This window comes from Rhinolophus ferrumequinum, chromosome 21 (assembly GCF_004115265.2).
Source record: "Rhinolophus ferrumequinum isolate MPI-CBG mRhiFer1 chromosome 21, mRhiFer1_v1.p, whole genome shotgun sequence".
Taxonomy (NCBI): Eukaryota; Metazoa; Chordata; class Mammalia; order Chiroptera; family Rhinolophidae; genus Rhinolophus; species Rhinolophus ferrumequinum.
The window spans coordinates 6,992,092-7,011,244 of record NC_046304.1 but is presented as its reverse complement, the minus strand read 5'-3'; the positions used below and the strand labels follow the sequence as shown (position 1 = coordinate 7,011,244).

The 19,153-nt window shown below is 44.1% G+C and overlaps 1 protein-coding gene across 3 annotated transcripts in view; it reads left to right on the top strand.

The window, feature by feature from the left end:
• The window catches only part of MYOCD (myocardin), a 90,173-nt gene that overhangs the window by 53,038 nt on the left and 17,982 nt on the right, over positions 1-19,153 (top strand). For all 3 annotated transcript variants that reach the window (XM_033088954.1, XM_033088953.1, XM_033088955.1), the window contains 4 exons: positions 9,376-9,551; positions 12,040-12,165; positions 16,511-16,761; positions 18,465-18,618. In XM_033088954.1, the coding sequence (XP_032944845.1) occupies positions 9,376-9,551; positions 12,040-12,165; positions 16,511-16,761; positions 18,465-18,618 (707 nt within the window). The remainder of the gene's footprint in view (positions 1-9,375; positions 9,552-12,039; positions 12,166-16,510; positions 16,762-18,464; positions 18,619-19,153) is intronic.

Below are 19,153 nucleotides of genomic sequence, written 5' to 3'. Positions count from 1 at the left end.
TCCTCAATCAGGAGGAACATAATTTAAAATACTAATATTAATACTGTTAATAACAAGCAGTGGAGAGCCATTGCAAGAGTTTCTAGTGGAATGTAGAACTTGTTTTGCGTGTGAGCCAAGTTGGGCATTTGGCAGGTAGAAAGGTCCTGTGGCTGCAGTGTGAAGTGGACTCATTAGAAGTCACAGAGTTAAAGGGTTCTATTAGGAAGCTGTTGGACTTGTTTGATGACAGTTGATAAAAACCTGAACCAGAGTCATGGCTGAGGGTGTGGAAGAAAGAGTATCTGAGAGGTAATCGATTGTGCATGAGTAAATGATTGGTAGAATATATCAATTTGGACAAAGGGAAGATTAAAAAAATGACATATAGGTTTCTCTGTTGGATGACTGGGTAAATGGTGGCCATTTATCAAGATAAGGGACCATAAGTGGAAAAACAGATTTGGGAGAGATGATGAATTCTTGTTTCAAACTCTTGGATTTGAAAGGCCCACAGGAATTCCAAAGGCAGGGACTGAGTAAGCAGTGGGTTCTACTGAACTAAGATTCAGAAGAAAGTATTGGTCTAGAGCCATAGACTTGGGAGATTTTAGTGTATATGGTAATTTAAACTGATGGTTTAGAAAATACTGCCCTTTCATTTATTTATTTCTTCATTTAATATTTATGGAGTATATCTTCTGGATATCAGACACTATTCTAAGTGCTTGGGATAGCTCAGTGAACAAAACATTCAAAGATTTCTGCTCTAAGAGAACTTAAATTCTAGTGGGGTAGATAGACAATAAACAAAAACAATAAATAATTCTATATCATAATAAAATATGACGAATGCTATAAAAATAGAAGCAGTGCAGGGTACAAAGACTCAAGAGTGTCACTAGAGCGTGGTTGGGGCAAGTGGAGGATATATAAAAAGAGAACAGGGCTAAAATGAGGTTCTCACGCAATAATATTTAGGATAGAGGCAGGGATTCTGTGAAGAATAAAGAGGAGGAATAGCTACCAGGAGGTGGAGGATATAGGTTGACCTAATCCAAGAAAGTCCAGAAGTGGGCACCAGTGATGGAGAACTAAACACCTGTTATCAACCCGTGCACCAGCCTCTTCATCCGTAATCTGTGAACATGCACGAATTTTCACAGGCAAGGTGATGGCATCCTGTGGAATGTCACAAAGACAGAGTTGTTCAGAGACCCGCTGCAGAGACAGCACTTTGAGTAGCCCTTCCCATGGTGATGATGATCCAGCCCCACTTTTCTATCACTTCTTGTGATCAGATCATCACCCCTGATGTGGTGAAGTGGTGACTCAGGGTTGTAGTTTGCTGTGTGTCATTCTCCTGGCATCTGTGTATCCTCCCCCCACCGCATCCGCGTGCCTTTCCAGATGGGTTTACATTTTCTAGCCCTCTCTGCAGCTGCGTTTCTATGTTTCTGCCAAGCTCTGAGTGGAATACTCAGTCATTGACTTGCTCCCTCCAGGTTTCCTTGAAGACCAACTATGTTCCAACCCTCAAATACAATCATCTAGAACTTCACCCAACACAGGGAATGATACTTTTGTCTGAGAACCAGTTCCCACTCTGGCATTTTGTTCTTCTCATTCCTAGATGTCACCCCTCTTACAGTCAGCTGAATGACCACAAAAAGTCTTTTCCCCCAAATTTTCCTTTCCTTCGGGGTTCCAGCTATCAATCCTACTTCCAGCCTGAAAATTTATTTTCTGAGTCAGGTAGAATTTTACAGATTCCAGTCGGAAGAAATATAAGCTCGGATGACTAGAATGATATCACGTGGAGGAGTAGGAGTCTTTCTGATTTGACTAACACAGGAGGGGGCTCAGGCTTCATCATGGTTACATCTCAGAGTATGCACCTGACTCCCTGTTTCTCCTCCATTGAAACAACTGCTAACAGCCACCCTCTCTCAGGCCGGAACACTGAATACAACAAAAATGATGTTACACGGGAGAGATGACTTCATGAAAACAGAAATCGTAGGCTGGAGTTGAACATGCCTTGCTCAGCTTATGCGTGAGTCATTGTCACTTAGTGATCCCTCAGTTTTGAGTGTCCTAGGGGCACTCCAAGCTTGTTAATTCTCTCTCTGGTCATCTGAGGATTCTCTTCACTTGACTAGAACATCCCTTAGCTACCAAGGAAGCTGTTTATTGTCCAGAGGCCTGGCTTCTGCCAAGGTACAGCAGAAGCCCAGCTGGCTTTCCCAACTCTTCAAACAGTGGAAGGGTCCTGGAGTTCTGCTCCTATAGACAAGCACCTCCTCTTAAAATGTTCTCACCTTTTCCTTGGATTGAGCCAAGCTTCCCACCTGAATGCCTGAGTCAGCTTTCCAGCTACTTTTTCAAAAAAAATCAAACCTGTGATTCAGAATCTACAGCCTCCTTATCAAAGATAAATGAGATCTTTTTATCAGTGTAGCCCTTTAACACAGGAAGCAACATTTGTAGTCCACCAGGGCTAGACCAGAAGTCATCTGTTCATAGCTGTCACATACCTTTCTAAAAGATCCTACACTCGTCTTTGCTCACCTGCATCCCCAAGGCTCAGACTTTGTAACAAAACAAAAAAAAATTGTATTTTCTAAGAATCTGGTCATTTTTAGAGACTTTGGAATTCTTGACACTCTTTTATCATTCACTTTTAAGGCAAATAGACAATAGCCAAGGTCCTAAGCCAGAGGGTAGAGTCACTTGCTTTGGCATGAAAAGAAAAGGTTTGCTTTGGTATAACTTTCTCATGGACAAAAATCTATCATTCCATAATGAGAAATAATTTTCAAAGTGCCAGATCTTTGGGGGAAAGAAACATACTGAGACATGCATGAAAAATACTTTTCTGAGGAAGGTTCTGGGCAAAGGGTGGGAAAAGAGCATCAGGGAGCTGGCAGCTTTCTGGGTGTGGGAGTGGCAACAAGGAAAGTTAGCTAGCGCTGAGAGAAGGCGGTTGCCTGGTGTTGGCCTTGGCTGCCCGCTGAAGTGAGCACAGACATCGAGAGTATGCAGGACATGCCCAAGTGGGGAGCTTCTCCCCAGGGCAGCTGGAGAGAAGTCCCTAGAAATCTCAGAGGGAGCTGTGAAAAAGTGGGGTCCTGCAGAGGGGAAGCGAGAGACAGTGCTGAAGTATCTTTACACACCCGATGATCTCTGTCCCTCAGAATTAGCCCTAAGAGCTGATACAGGTCAAGTGCTTATGCAGGTTATGTAGTCCTAGGATCAGGATATATCTAGAGATTTCATGCAAATTTCTAACAAGAAATCTGAAGAAAAGGAATCTTGGTTCCTCCAAATTTCCACTGACATCCATTTCCATAATAAAGGCATCTGATCCCCCTTCAAAAGCAGTGTCTTTGTTGGACAATACGATCCGTCTTCCACAGAGGAGGGTCTCTTCAGTGTAAAGAAATATCATTAGGCAAGAGCCACATTTAAACTACTTCTACCTTCACATAATCACCTTCTCCCTTAAGCAATGGATTTGGCTTCAGTCTCTTCCAGGAGGATGTTAGGAGACGGTCTGTCCATGAATTAAAATAGCTCGCAAGCAGTGTACTACTCAAGCTTGCAAGCAGATAAGGAAGCAAGGTCCCTTTTCACATTCCACTTCATGGTTTCCAGCCCTTGGTGTGAGCCTAGCAAAAAGGTAACTAGGACTCCAATTATCTCACTCTAATCTTGGAATTTTAAATGTTTATGCAGAGGAAAGTACAACTGACTCATTCATCTAATCACTTCCAAGAGGGAGAGGAAAAGCTCAGAGTCACCAGGCCAAGATCCCCAAGGGGCCAGCACCCAGAGCCAGCCCCGTGGGCATAGCTGGGGGGTGATGTCAGGGCTTCCCAAAGCAAGTGCTTGTCATCACACCACCTGACGTGTCTACAGGGACAATAGCCAGCACACAGCACTCCCAGAGAGCCTCGCACAGGGGAGATTGGAGGAGAGGCCCAGGGCCACAGCAAAAAGCTGATAGACTTGGTTGTTCCAGAGACAGCCAGATAAGCTGACCTTTGTCCCTCCCCACATGAGTCTGGCTTGAACCAGGAAGGAGGGAGAAATGTGCAGCCTTTCCTGTGACAATCCCCTTGCTCTGGGGGAAGGTCTGCCTCTGCTTTGCCAGAACGAACCACTCGTTTTTCTGGCTCTGGAGTTGTGCTGACCTTTGCAAAGCTGACCACAGGATAAACTGCCTCCCGGGTGGTCTTCTTTATTTTGATAATGGTAAACTTGAGACAAGCAGATACTCCTAACCAAAACCATAACAATAACAGCAGCTAGCGATTATTGAACACTTGCACCTCAGGGACGATGCAAATAATATATAACATACGCGAAACTCAGTGTTTTACATGTTGTATTATTTTCATCCTCAACACGCTGATAGGTAGCCATTATTATTATTCCCATTTTATAGAAGGGGGAAACTAAGGCTCCATAAGTTTAAATAACTTGACAACTGAAGTAGTAGAACCAAGGAACAAACCACGTCTGTTTGACTCCAGAACCCAACTTCTTACTGACCACACCAAAAACCACGTACATCATCTCCGAAGGAAGCCATTGCCATTTTTCTCTCAGGGGCCTCTCCGCCGTTACGGTTCTCTTCATCAACAAGGAGTGAGCTGAGTGTGTAACTGTATGTGGGTTCTCTGCCCTTCCACTCATCTGCCCTGGCAACAGCAAATTCTAACCACTTATAGAACCAAGGAAGTGGTGATTGGCGGGGACTCATGTAGGGGTCTTTTGGCCTGGATAGCCCCTAAGTGGTCCTCAACGTGTCTGTCAGCGTATTCTGACCTGGCACGTCATACTTTTTACATACCGGGCAGGAGTCATATTTGGGGCCTCGGCGTTTACCCTGTTTGTTCATTCAGGTGTAAACAACTGCCCTGTAGGTGGTTGCATGTACTCATGACGTCTTTGTGTGTACAGAAAACTCATGGTTTCTCCATAGATTTAAGCAGAGGAACCTCTTTAAATGATTGATGTCACTTGATAAAGTAGACTCTTAGAAGCTCTGTCTTTCCAAGGATTGGGTCCCAAAATAATCCTCTCCCCTGGTTGGGAGAGTTTCCTCCTCACCCTTCCCACCCTTCCCACTCTGTCACTTCTAACCAGCACCCTTCCACTCCCCCCATTATTGCCAAATGCCCCCTCCCTTTCTGTTGTCCTAGCCACAGCTGACCTGTCATTTCAGGCTCAATTTAATCCTGTCTCGTCCAGGAGTCTTCTTGGATAACTGCACTCTGCTCTCTCCTTCATCTAACCACCAACAGCACTCCCCAGACAGTCTGGTCCTTGACAGTTTTCCAGTTGTGTCCCAGGGCAACACTTAGATAACATCCTTCTCATGGTTTTCCATCTCTTCACCATATCGTATCTGATTATCCTTCCGCTTCTCTCGGTTTCTCTTAAAGTGGGAAGGCTGGAAATGAAAAAAATAACTGAGGAATGCTCTGTCCAGTATTGAGGGAAATGAACTGATTACTGACTCCTTTATTCCAGATACTTGACTTCTAGACTTTTCCACATCATTCCAGTGCCTCCACCCAAGGTCACCAAATGCCCAGTGTTAAAGTGCAAAGGACATGCTGATTTACTGGTGGCAACGGGGTTTCCACGACTCTTCCAACCCTTTTCTGAGACAAGTTCCAAAGAAATCATCACAGTCACCTTTCCTAGAATCCCTGCTTTCTTTGTTCTCATAATCACGGTGTCACATTCAGCCCCTCAAATCACAAAAAGTCAAGTAAACGATCTTGTGGAATATGGAGATGTCCTCAGTACATGTGTGTAGAAAAAGGAGAGACAGCTGTTTTCTATGCTACCTCTCCACAACCAATCTGCAGGTCTTACAATGTTTCCTAAACAGTATGTCACCTGATGGCCTCCAGGGAAGGTAACTGATTTTCCACCCCCTCTGCGGGTGGCTCTGAGAGTACAAAGCCTGGGCCCACAGGCTTAGCTTAGTCTCTAAATTACTGGGTGGACTGGACCTTGCAATGTCCTCAGAACAGAGATGAGAAAATGTGCCCCCTACTCTGACTTACTTATCCATTATGAAGCGTAACAAAAGTTGATTGCCTTTGTTATTGCTGTTCTATTAAGTGAACTCCTGATACAAACTACTGTTTTCATCATTTATTTGCTCTCACTCCACTTGAAAAGTGGGGTTGTTGGGGAATAAGAAGAGAAATCATTCTCTCGTTTTCTTCCCTACCTTTGCCTCTTCCTTGCAGCGTTTCTACCCACATGTTGCACTACTAGGACAGCTTTGCAATTTGGCTCCTTGGCTCTGATTGGTACATATTTGAGAAGTGATACTGTGTTTGGGTGTGGGTGGAAATGGTGGTGGGGGGGTGGTCTTTGTCCTCTGAAGTAACAGAACGTACAGAAGAGATCCATACTAACTTAGAATGGACACAGGGGGAGGGAATATAAGGAAATAAAGACCTCAGGTGGCAATTCTGTTGGGCAGAGAAGACCGGCTGCCTCCATCCAGGGCCTGGCAGAGCCACACGCAGGATTCTCTGAGAACAGGAACGGTGGTGGCTCAGGGTATGTGCTAAGTAGATCCCAATGAAATGCTGTGATTTCTGGCGTGGGGAGGCTTAACACCCACCTCACCCCCGAACTCCCAGGCCCACCTGGCCCTCCATATACATGTGCTCCTTTTAATAGGGACAAAGCCTTTAATTCCACAAATAGAAGTAGGACTTGAAATTTTAATGACAACATTGTTTCTAAACTAAAGAAATAGGTTGAGTTGACAATGGAAGCATAGTCATGGGGGCACCTGGAAGGACCTTCCTGGAAGATCTCAGGCAAATGATCCCCTTGACAAAAGGATTACGTGTAATTTTTTCACATAGCATGAAAATGACAAATACAGGCTTATTTACAGGGTTTGCTGTGAGAAAAGGGGGAGGAAAGGTTAGAGCTAACTCTGGACTCTTAACAGAGAGAGGGAAGTGTTTGAGACCAGAGTACTGAAAGGGGAGTAGAGTGGCCCCTGATTATAAAGAAAAACTTGGCATTTGTCAAATATCCAATGAAACCCCCCTGTTAGGAAATGAATATTTTTCTGATGCAAATATAAGAAAATGTTAGCATGCGTTTATTTCAGGTGAAATGTAGACCTGTGTTTTATATGCTTCTCTGTACTTATCTATTATTTCAAATTTTTATATGGTAGTTAAAAAGTGTGCCTTAGAAAATAAAAGTTGAAAAATAAAAGTCCCCATTAATATAATGGAATAGTGTACAGCTGCTACAAAAATAAAATACTTTTTTTTTTTAATTGAGGAAGATCTCTATGTGCTTACATGGAAAGATCTCCAGAAAACATAAAGTAAATAAAGCAAGTTTCAGACCTATCTATATGAAATATTTTTTAAATTTGTGTGTATATGCATTGCTGTATGTCTAGAATTAAATCTAGAAGAGGAAACAAATTATTAATGGGAAGTGGGATTATTATGTACAGCTCTTATGGTGTGAATTTTTGTAAGGATATATTACTTTTTATAATCACAGAAAAGCAATGATTTCATAAAGGATCCTTGGCTCCCTGGAGGAGCAATGTGGTCCCCAAGCCTCCCCAGGTTAGCGGGCTGCCCAACGGGCCAGCGACTGGAGTTTCCACCTGCCCTGTCCTTGTCTGGCCTCTTTCCTGATTTGACCCTTGGATGTCTGAGTGAGGGGCCATGACAGATGCCAGCAGTGGCGGCGATGACAAGCCCCAAACCACATTTGTTCCATTACTTCCAGCTCCTCGTTGGCTTTCCAGTCTGCATGGTGAAAGCTCCTCTGCCTTATCTGCACAGAGCAGGAGTCAAAAGTTCTTGTCAGTGTGATTGCAGAATACTGGGCTGGAAAACTTCCTGATAATACCTAAATTCCTTTAGAAGAGCTGTGCCTGGAATCGGGTCAGATGAGCGATGTGGCCTCAGCACATTCTGTCCTATGCAGCTGGATGATAAACCAGATGAAATTTGGCAATTAAAAAGCATACGAGACATATAAGGATGTTATGACAGTCCCATCTGATCTGATAACCCCTCTCTTCGAGCTAATATATCCATCTGTTCCCCCCGCCCAAAGACCATGTCGGCTGCCGTGGAAGAAATTTTGAATGTGTGAGCCATTGAGGATTTCTAAAATAGACACAAAGATAAGAGGAATCAAAAGAAAACCCAAGTAATAAACAAATAAAGATCATGCTGAGGTTTCTGAGACACATTTATGGCTTTTATAAACAGATACGTATTAGTTGAATGGGGCTTTGGGACACTCCGGTGACATGAGCTAATTCTGACATTTAGGAATTTAAACTTAGTAGCTGTCCTAGCTTATCCTTGTTAGCAAAGTTTGCTAAACGTTTTTGTGCTGTGTGCCCTGCTTTATATTTGAACATCATGCAAATAGCACATTGTCATCTCAATTCTAGCTCTCGTCGTAAAACCTGAGGGAAATGGGGCGTCCTCCTAGTGCTGTCTCCATTGGCCTCATTCTGCACAAAGTGACCTTTTTTCTTTCCTTCATCTTCCCTGATTTAATTTCAAAAACATAGGTTCACACAGGAAATGTTCAGGCAGCGATAAACCTGAAAATAATGTTTAATATATAATGGTAGACCTTTTATACGAGATCGGACAATTACGTTTGCAAACTCATCCTAGAAAAAGTGCTACATATCTCATTGCTGAATATCACTATGGTCACCTTCGAAGTGCTGCCCTTGGGAAGCTATGCACCGAGGCCAGTGCCTAGTTCACCCTTCAAAGCAATTGTGGAACTCTTTCTGGAATGGCCATCAGAGCTATCGTCATATTACCCTTGATGTCCTGAATGTCATGAAAATGTCTTCCTTTCAATATTTCCTTTATCTTCGGGTAAAGAAAGAGGTCACTGGGGGCCAGATCAGGTGAGTAGGGAGGGTGTTTCAATACAGTTATTTGTTTACTGGCTAAAAACTCCCTCACAGACAGTGCCGTGTGAGCTGGTGCACTGTTGTGATGCAAGAGACATGAATTGTTGGTGAAAAGTTCAGGTCACCTAACTTTCTCATGCAGTCTTTTCAGCACTTCCAAATAGTAAACTTGGTTAACTGTTTGTCCAGTTGGTACAAATTCATAATGAATAATCCCTCTGATATCAAAAAACAATTAATGACATCATCGCAACAAGTTCGTGAACTTAATTGTCAGACCTCGTACGTCACATATTCCCCACTCTTACCTTGAACTACAAACAGAGCTAAGGAACTAGTCTTAATAGGGATAACACATTGAAGCATTTCCAAAAAGCCCTTTGATGTGCCTAAGCCACTGACCGAGTTCTTGGATTTCACTCCCTCAGGTAACCAGGTGAGTTTCTCCAAATCAGCAGATGCGTTTGCCTTTGAAGAGGACAGCAGCAGCGATGGGCTTTCTCCAGATCAGACTCGAAGTGAAGACCCCCAGGGCTCAGCGAGGTCCCCCCCAGACACTAAAGCTACAGAGACCCCTTTGGCAGGCCCTCTGGGGACAATCCAGGTAAACAAACCACATCTCAGCCTGTCATCTCTTCATAGTCTTAAAATCAACGCTGTCACGTATGCTTTGAGACCGAGAGATGTCCCTTGATTGCAGATCAACTTGGTACCTCTTCTTACCCTATTGGGTCCAGGGTTCTATGTGTAGTGGCGAAAATTTCCATAAAACCCTGAAGGAGAATCTCAGGACTATTCCCTTGACTTACTTTTTTTAAGCATCCACTCTTCCAAGTCGATGCCTTTCATCTTCATTTTTACAAACTAAATATAAGGCTCACTGAGATTTCGATGACCCACCAACAATCTCCCAGATAAAATGTGCCAGAGCAGGGCTGGTTTCAAGGCCCACAGCCTTTCCATGCACTGAGCAGACACCATAGGGTGCTGTGGTGGGGGTGGGCGGGACGAAGTGCTGACTGGCTACGAAGCAGGAAAGCCCAAGTTGGTTCTACCATTAGCCAAGTCACTGCAAGGTCCAGTTCCAGCCCTGATCTAAGCACAACACGCATCTCTTTCTGGACAAATTCACCAGCTCTCAAGATGTGAGGAATGTATATTGCAAATACTGTTCAAAGCACATTCATAAAGAACAATAATGACTAACACCAGCCACTGCCATGTCGTAAGTGCTCACTCAGTGGGAGACACTTTATAAGTGTTTTCTATTAGATATCCCAGGCCACTCCAGGCACGTGTCACTGATGGGGATTCTGACAGAGAAGGAACTAAGGCTCCATGAGGCTGAGGAGCTGTGTGGCCTCCAGAAACACTTCAGATTCCCCCCGGCCCCTGGAGCATCCGCCTCTAGAAACCACACACCAGTCTCCTCAGCCAGGACAATGGTACTCATGGAGGTGTGTGTGGGTGCCCACACATGAGGGGAAGGAAACGCACTGCATGGCAGGGAGATGTGAGTCTTCCACCCCTGGTTTCACTCATACTGGCTCTGGAGAGAACCCTCCAGACCTTCAGTCCCTTCCCTTTAGGCAGAGCTTACTCCTCCTGGCCTCACAGGAATTATTTGATGGATTGAAATTAGATATTATATTTGAAAACGTTTGTTACACTGTAAAGCACCGTACAGCTATCAGGGACAGTTTGGTAATTATCATCCAGGGCCCTTTTTCCAGAAACTATGCTACTTACTGGCCGTTGTCATGCCCTCCTTCATCGCATCGGAGCAAAGTTAAGGCTGCCAAGGAGAAAATGTGGAATGGGAGAAAAACAGGAGACATAAAAAGCATAGCCGAAACAGTCATACATCTATTGTGCAAGAGTTCACAATCAAAGCATTTTTCCTTCCCCTGCATGCCACAGCTGGTCTTTGCAGCCAAACTTCTTTGATAACATCAAACAGTATATCAGACCATTTGTACTATTGTTCTGACAGTAAATTCCTCAGCTTCTGATTTCAGAATGGTTTAAGGAGAGGATAACTTCTTTTCTGCTTAATCCTAGGAGAGGGGAAGAAGGGAGTAAGCACTGAGCGATGCCGGGCAAAGACCATTTTGTCATTTCACCCAGCAGACCCATGGAACAGATCAGGACACTGAGGCTCTAATAGGAAAGGATCCTATAGGCCTTTGCAGGTGCCAGGACTCAGGGAAGGACGGAGAAGTGCCAGAGGGAGTTCCTGAGCAGACCCTGACCCTTTTTGTCAGCGTCACGGCATAGGAATTTAGGAGAGAGAGAGAGAAGATAACTAATAATCCTTCTTCCAAGTCCTATGCATACAGAAACATGTCTCTCACAAAGATTTTTCAGGACACATACCTACATATACACGCATGCACATAAATACGCATAAACACACATACATATACACAGAGACACACACCACACATGTATGCATATATATTACTTGCACACACACATACACAGAGACACATGCATATACACACAGAACACATATACATATCACACATAGATACATATACACACATATCTATACATACACCTACATGTGAACACATGCATATAAATGCAGACACATACAGATATACAAAAACACATACATATGCACACACACATATGTACACACACTTTCCCTCCATCTGCTAACAGCCTGTCATCTAGTTTTCTTGTTGTCCTACTTTCCCCAAAGTTCCTACACCCAGTCCTCCCTCTTACTTTCTTTTTCGATCCCATTATCGCATCCAACAGGTAGACCTTGTGACAGACAGTTGGAATCCTCACACAGGGTGACCAGATATCCCACTTTGCCTAGAATAGGGTAGTTCTATACCTGTCTTGTGGAATAATTAATAATAACGATCCCTTTTTCTCTCAAAAGTGTCCTCAATTGGTTGACAAATTATATATGTGGCTCCTTCCCCTGGAGAAAGTAGTCTTATATGTACTTGGGTACGAAGCTAGGATTTAAACAGCAGAGCTCTCCGTGTCGGGGGGGAAGGAGGGCTGGACTTTAACATTCTTTGTCACACAATTTTTGCTCCTGTATCCTAATAATGCTAAAATTTGCATTTCAGGATCTTACTTCTGGCTCAGAAAATGACAGGAATGACTCGGCCTCACAGCTCGGAAATCAATCAGACACAGGGAAGCAGGGGCTTGGCCCCCTCAGCACCCCCAGCCCCGCGCATGCTGCTGTAAAGGTATGGGTGGGCCCACCTCCAAGCACCTGCCTGAGTCCTCACTCACAGACCCGAGGGACTTGCACAGTGTAAGGCCTATATTATTGAAGCCAGTCTCCACATGGAAATACATAAACATGCACGGGTTACATTCACAGTACGAAACGTTCTAAGCATATAGCACAGTTTTAGTTTAATTTTCTCCGCATTGTCTCTAACAGCTCACAGAGTGCTCTCTCCTCAGTTAACTGCCTGGTTGTCATCTGGGCTTCTGCATAATATTTTATCCCAAATAACTTCTCATTGATTTTGAAGCATGCTTTCTCAGCATTTAATGAATGCTGAGACGACTCTTACGAAATATTTGTTAAATGATTATAATTTAGTAAGAGCCAATGTTAAAGCAATGGCCTCGTAACCAACCTCCACTGCATACACAGAAGTGGTTTTCACGTTCTAAGTGGACAGTGGGTATTCCAGTTGCCCAGTAAAGCTCCACTTCCGAACTGCAATAGCTTAAACCTCCCTTACAATTCACTCAGCTCACCAACTTTGAAATTATAGGACTGTAGATGAAGTTTGTTCTTTGCAGGTGGAGAGAGATGATTTACATTATTTCTAATGTTGTGTCCAAAGAAAACTTTTATTAATATTTCTCCCGAAGTATTTACATTTTCATAATTCAAATTAGTCAAGCCTTCAGCCTCACTACATGCTAAGAGAATGTGATCGTTGCCCAGAGGGAAGACAGGTCAAGTTCAATGAAGAGCAGACTGCTACTCAGCTGACCCAGCAGGACTGGTTGTTTATGTAAGAGACAACGTTCCTTCTGATTGGTCGATGCCTGTGAATTCTCAGTTGTTGAATATTCATTATCTCTAAATTAATAGGATACTAGAGGGCTTCTTAAAGAAGGGGGCTGCTGAGCTGGGGAAAATATCCTTGTCCTATTCACTTTGTCAGGTTCATAGGAGGCCAGTGAGAGAATGAACAAAAGTCCTGTGAAAACTGTACAATTCTATGTAAGAGAAAGGTATTCTCAGTGCAGGTTCTAAGAGGGTTGAATAAGAAGTTGAATAAGACCTAATTTCTGCCCTCAGGGAGTCTATATTCTAGTTGGGTATCGCAGCCACCACTAACCCATATAATGTTTTGAGCAAGTGAGAAAAATGTGCCCCAAAGGACTTGAATAGACATTTCTCCAAAGATAAAGAAAGTACCACCAAGCACATGAACAGGTGCTCAATGTCATTAGTCGTCAGGGAAATGCAGCTCAAAACCACAATGAAATATCACTTCACACCTACTAGAATGGCTATAATCAAAGAAGAAAAAGGAAAAAGCAAGTGCTGATGAGGATATGGAGATCGGAACTCTCATACATTGCTGGTGGAGATGTGAAATGGTGCGTCCACCAAGGAAAACAGCGGTGGTGCTTCAATAGTAAACGTGGAATTACTATGGGACCCAGTAATTCCACTCCTAGGTCTATGCCCAGGAGAATTGAAAACTGGTGTTCAAACAAAAACTTGTACGTGAATATGCATAGCAACGCTACCCACAATAGTCAAAAGTCGGAACTAACCCAAATGTCCATTAACCGAAGAATGGATAAACATGTGGCATATAACCATACAATGGAATATGATTTAGCCATAAAGAGGAATGAAGTAGTGACACACGCTACAATGTAGAGGACACACGCTACAGTGTAGATGAACCTTGAAAACATTATCCTGAGTGAAAGCAGCCAGACACAAAAGGCCACATATGGTATGATTCCATTAGTATGAAAGGAATATCCTGAAGAGCCAGAACCGTAGAGACAGAAAGCAGATTCGTGGTTTCGGGGGGCTGCGGGAGGGCGGGAATGGGGGAGTCACTGTTTAATGGCCACGGGGTTCCCTTTTGGGGTGATAATAATGTTCTGGAACGAGATAGTGATGTCGCTTGCACAACATTGTGAGCGTACTGAATGCCCTGGATCGTGTACTTTAAAATGGATACTCTGGTGATTTTATGTTATTTACATTTTACCACAATACAAAAAGAGGTTCCCCTTCCCCCGGGCAGCCACAGCCCCTGTCAGGGCCAATAGCTTAGGAAGCAGAATGGGGGCTGAATTTCAGTCCCCCCCGACCCCCTCAGCAGGGTATGCAGTGGTGTGACCATTATCAGGCAGCCTCAAAATACCGTATGAGAGTAGGAGACCTGCAGATAAGAGACATCACTGTGAGTGAGGACAGGCTTCCCAGGTGAGCTAGGATTTGAGCTGGACTCAACGGATGTGCTAGAGTCAGATAGCCAGTGGAGTGGGGGAGTTTCAGACAACAGAAAATTGCAAGGAAAAGAGGCAGGAGGGGTAAGCTGTTGGAGACAGGAGATTTAGGCAGTTTGGTGAACTGTCTTCTTTGGCAGACTAGAGTTTGGGCTTCATCTTGCAGAGCAGAACAGGCAAACTGATTATGGGCTGCTGGGGTGGTGTGTTGTGTGGCAGGCCCAGGTGTGTGAGCAGCCTCGAATCAGAAAGCTGTTAGGAAGTCATGCACTCTTTAGCCACGGGCAGCACTCTTCCCTCTAACATCACAGTAACCGCTTTACACATTTACGCCTGGGTCTTAAAGCACTGGACTTGGATCCACCTCTGCTTTAGAAAAATGTTCTCCCCTTCTGTTGGCCTGGAAGTTCTAGGTAGAAAACAAAACAAAACAGACAAACAAACAAAAAACAACAAAAATCCACAAACTTAGTATCCTCTGCTCTCCAAAAGACTGTGAAACTACCCAGTTCTGTGGATTCAGAGCTCTACGGGTTCAGTCTTTGCCTTCACTATCCAGATACAATAGTTTAATTTTAGTACCTTCTGGGAGGCTCAGAGTCCCTGTGCTAAGGCAACATGGAGAGAAAATTCTGTAGCCCCTGACTTATCTGTCAGACCCAGGGCTGCAGCTCCCCCAGACAAGGCAAGTCCTAGAGAGAGATGGAAACAAGCTGAGCTGCAGCAAAGTAGGGCAAAGCTGACTGCACAGGCTCCACAGAAATTCTCCCAAGTGCAGAAGACTGATTAATTAACTAGCATGCTAATCGATTAAAGAGCACGGAGAAACAGAGCCACCAAGCAAACGGGAATACTTGTGCTCATTATTCATTGGTCTCCGGGAAGCCTCCTTGAGAAAACACAAAAGAGGCTTCGGTGGTGGGATGCGCTGACTCAGAGAAAAGCAAGTTATTGTCTCCTTCCAATAGGTCACATTCATATTATGTGTTTTGTGGTTAAAATGGGGAAGCTGCCCAGTCATGCCTGCGAGCTATTCAGGAGCCCCCTCTCCTGGACACTGCTGGTACCACACTTTCCCTCCAACTTTTCCCCCAAATCCTCACGAATCTTCTGTCATGACATCCATGTTCTTCATTTTATCCTTCCGGAATAAAGTCAAGGTTTGAAAAAACTTATGTTTCTTCAACTGATTACAGTATGGACCTATTGTTTCCCAATATATGGAATACATAGAGGCCTTTTGATTTTAGGAGCAGGTTATAGATATAATCACACTGTCCTCTCAGACCTGTTATTGTTTCAATATTATTTCTTTATCATTCTTATATTGATCATTGAGATAGAAAGCATAGAATATTTCCCCCAACTTTCAGGTGAGGTAACTAAGATGTAGTAAAGTAATTGTTTTCTTAACTTTCTAGCCTGTACCCTTAACTTCTTTCAACGTTACCAAATCGTGCTATATGATGGGTAACTTCTGAAAGAGTTCTAGCTCATGACTAACCCTTCCCATAGTAAGTAAAGTGTCGTTAGTTCAGAGGATGTCACTTCCTGATTTGATAACAGTATTTGGGGATGGTGGTAAATCTAACTTTTCAGCCTGAAGCAACAAACTGCACATTCTGGATTTTCAAGGACAAGCTTAATTTCATCTAAGTTTATGTCGTTACGAAGTCAGTGTACTAAGTGTTTAAGCAAAGGCGACTGCATGCACACATATGAAAGAACTTTGTTATGAATCCATCCCCAGATCAGAACTTACGCTCGATTAGGCCACAGGTTGGTCTGAGATGAGGAAAAGTACTCTCACTGAAACACAGGCTTACATCTCACTCTACTCCTGGAGCCACTTCTACGATTCAAGAGTCCCTGCCTAAGAGGGCCTTTCCAGTGGGATACTCTCGAAATAGATTTGTTCCTTAGATATCATAATGTCCCAGGATCTCTTTGCACGTGGTGACCTCACTGTATGGTACTTCCGGGATTCAAGTCCATCTGCCAGAGCAACCTGCCTCCCGAGATGCGCGCGGCACCATCTCATTCCCCACCATCACCTAAAGCACATGCCTTTCTTCATCCTCTTTGCAGACCAAGTCCTTGAGTGATAGTAAGAACCGCCACAAAAAACCCAAGGACCCCAAGCCAAAGGTGAAGAAGCTCAAATATCACCAGTACATCCCCCCGGACCAGAAGGCAGAGAAGTCCCCTCCGCCCATGGACTCGGCCTATGCCCGGCTGCTCCAGCAGCAGCAGCTGTTCCTGCAGCTCCAAATCCTCAGCCAGCAGCAGCAGCAGCAGCACCGGTTCGGCTACGCTGGGCTTCACCAAGCTCCGCTCAAGTAAGTCAGGAGTGCCCCGGCTGGGGGTGGGGCGGAGGAGCTGCAAGCAGAGGTTGGGGTGGCTTCTCTCTGAGGCACACGGACCCGCACCTTGGGACACAGCGAGTCCGGTATTGTACCACGTGCTCCTCCAGTATGTTCAGAGTATGGTTCTGTTTAGAAACCACGTGCCGCTTTTCTGGAACATAAGGCTGGGAGAGAGCAAGTAAATCCATGCTCCTGATAAGAGGTCTCTTTGGGAAAAGGGAAAGGATTAGCAATTTCAGATTGAATTGTGGAAATGAGAGGCGAAAACATCTAAGAATGCATGTTGGAATTGTGGGCAACTCCAACACAGCTTACAATTTTTGACTTGGTTCAGCACTCATGCCTTAGGAAGCAACAGTGCTAAGTGACCGAGTGACATCCTCACAGATCGACTCCTAAGCCCCCGTGTGAGACCTCATTGCCAGGCCACCGTTTCAATGGTCAATGTCTTCAAGTATAAACTTGGAATGAGGGTTCCATCACCTGTCCCTGTTCAGTCTTGGATTGTGCTAGCAATTATGCTGAGTGCTGAATACAATCAAGCTTCATCAGGCATGCACCTGTCTCCACAGGACAGTGCATCTGCTAAATCATAGATGGATTTGCCTCACCCATATGCCAAAGTCACCACCACTCCCTCCTGTCTATCCCAAACTCACCTGGAGCGTCACTTGCCACTTGCCATCTAGCCGGCTCTTGTTTTCCTCACCCTGCGTCTTCTGCTGACATTACTTGCCTGATCCGTGTAGACATGTAGTAGCTTGTGATCTGATCTAAATACAAGTCACCCCCTAAGGGTTCCGGTCACCCAATTCCAATATGTGGGGGTGGTTTTCCCCACATCACCAGGCAATTCTGCAATATCAGCTGGCTGTCCAACAATTCCACTAGTGTCAATTCTGACACTAGCTACCTGGAAATTGCATCAGTTTCCATGGGTTAAGGGCTCAGTCGCACAAGACTGCCACCCCTAACCCCTTAAGATGCCAATTGCAAGTCCAGAACTTGTCACCTTGCTTCTGGTCAACCAACTATAGATCACAGGTTTCCATGACCTCCCCCTTGGGTTTGGTTAAATTGCTAGAGTGGCTCACAGAACTCCAAGGAACATTTTACTTACTAGATTACTGGTTTATTATGGAAAGGATATAACTCAGGAACAAACAGCCAGATGAAAGCGATGCTTAGGGCAAAGTGTGGGGGAAGGGTGTGGAGCTTCCACGGCCTCTCCGAGCTGGCCACTCTCCCAGCACCTCCATGTGTTGACAAACCTGGAAACTTTCAGAGCCCCATCCTTTTGGGTGTTTCTAGAAGCCTCATTACAGAGCAATAATTGACTAAATCATTGACTATTGGTGAACTCAATCTGTAGTCCTCCCCTCCCTGGAGGTCAAGGGGGTAAGAAAGGGGTGGGACTGAAAGTCTCAACCTTCTGATCACATGATTGGTTCTCCTAGCAACCATCATCCCTCCTCAGAGGGAGTCCAAAATTCACCTCATAACAAAAAATGCCTTTGTCACTTTGATCACTTAGGAAATTCCACGGGTTTTAGAAGCTGTGAGCTAGAAACCGGGATGAAGGGCAAATATATATTTCTTATTATCAATCACAACATCAAACCCTCATATATATATTTGACCATATTTTAAGTGCCTCTTTTTGGTTTGTTTTTCAGGGAACCAAACGAACAGATGGTCAGAAATCCAAATTCTTCTTCAACACCGCTGAGCAATACCCCTTTGTCTCCTGTCAAAAACAGTTTTTCTGGACAAACTGGTGTCTCTTCTCTCAAACCAGGCCCACTCCCGTCAAACCTAGATGATCTGAAGGTATAGGATTTGGCATGCTTTTCTTTTCTTTTTTTCTTTTTTTAACAAATACATCAGTACATTTTTAACAACATTTCCATCAACTGATTTCTTGTATAGAACAGTGGGAGGGGGACAAGTATGGGAGAGGCTCAAGCACGTGACAGAATATTAACTGCTGTGGTTGAATACCCCATAGAGCAGAAGACCACAGCTCCCAACTCAGCCCTTTCACTGGCTATGCAAACTTGGGCGAGCGTCTTAAATGTTCTGCTCCTCAAATTCCTCATTTGCCTAAATGAGTTATCATGGGAATCAAATGGAATCCTATAGAGCAGAGAGGAGCTGTGAGATTGCTATGAGCTTCCAGAATGCTCTAAGTTAGTGGTGAATTCCAAGATGAACTTTTACCAATCTCTGATAAAATGAGAAAAATAAGAACCATGTAAAGGGATTTTCATAAATCGAAGTGTGTTCAACATTTCTGACTAATCTTTATGGAAAGTACTTATTTCCTCCCAATATTCTGAAAGCTGAAAGATCCTTTCCGTTAGAA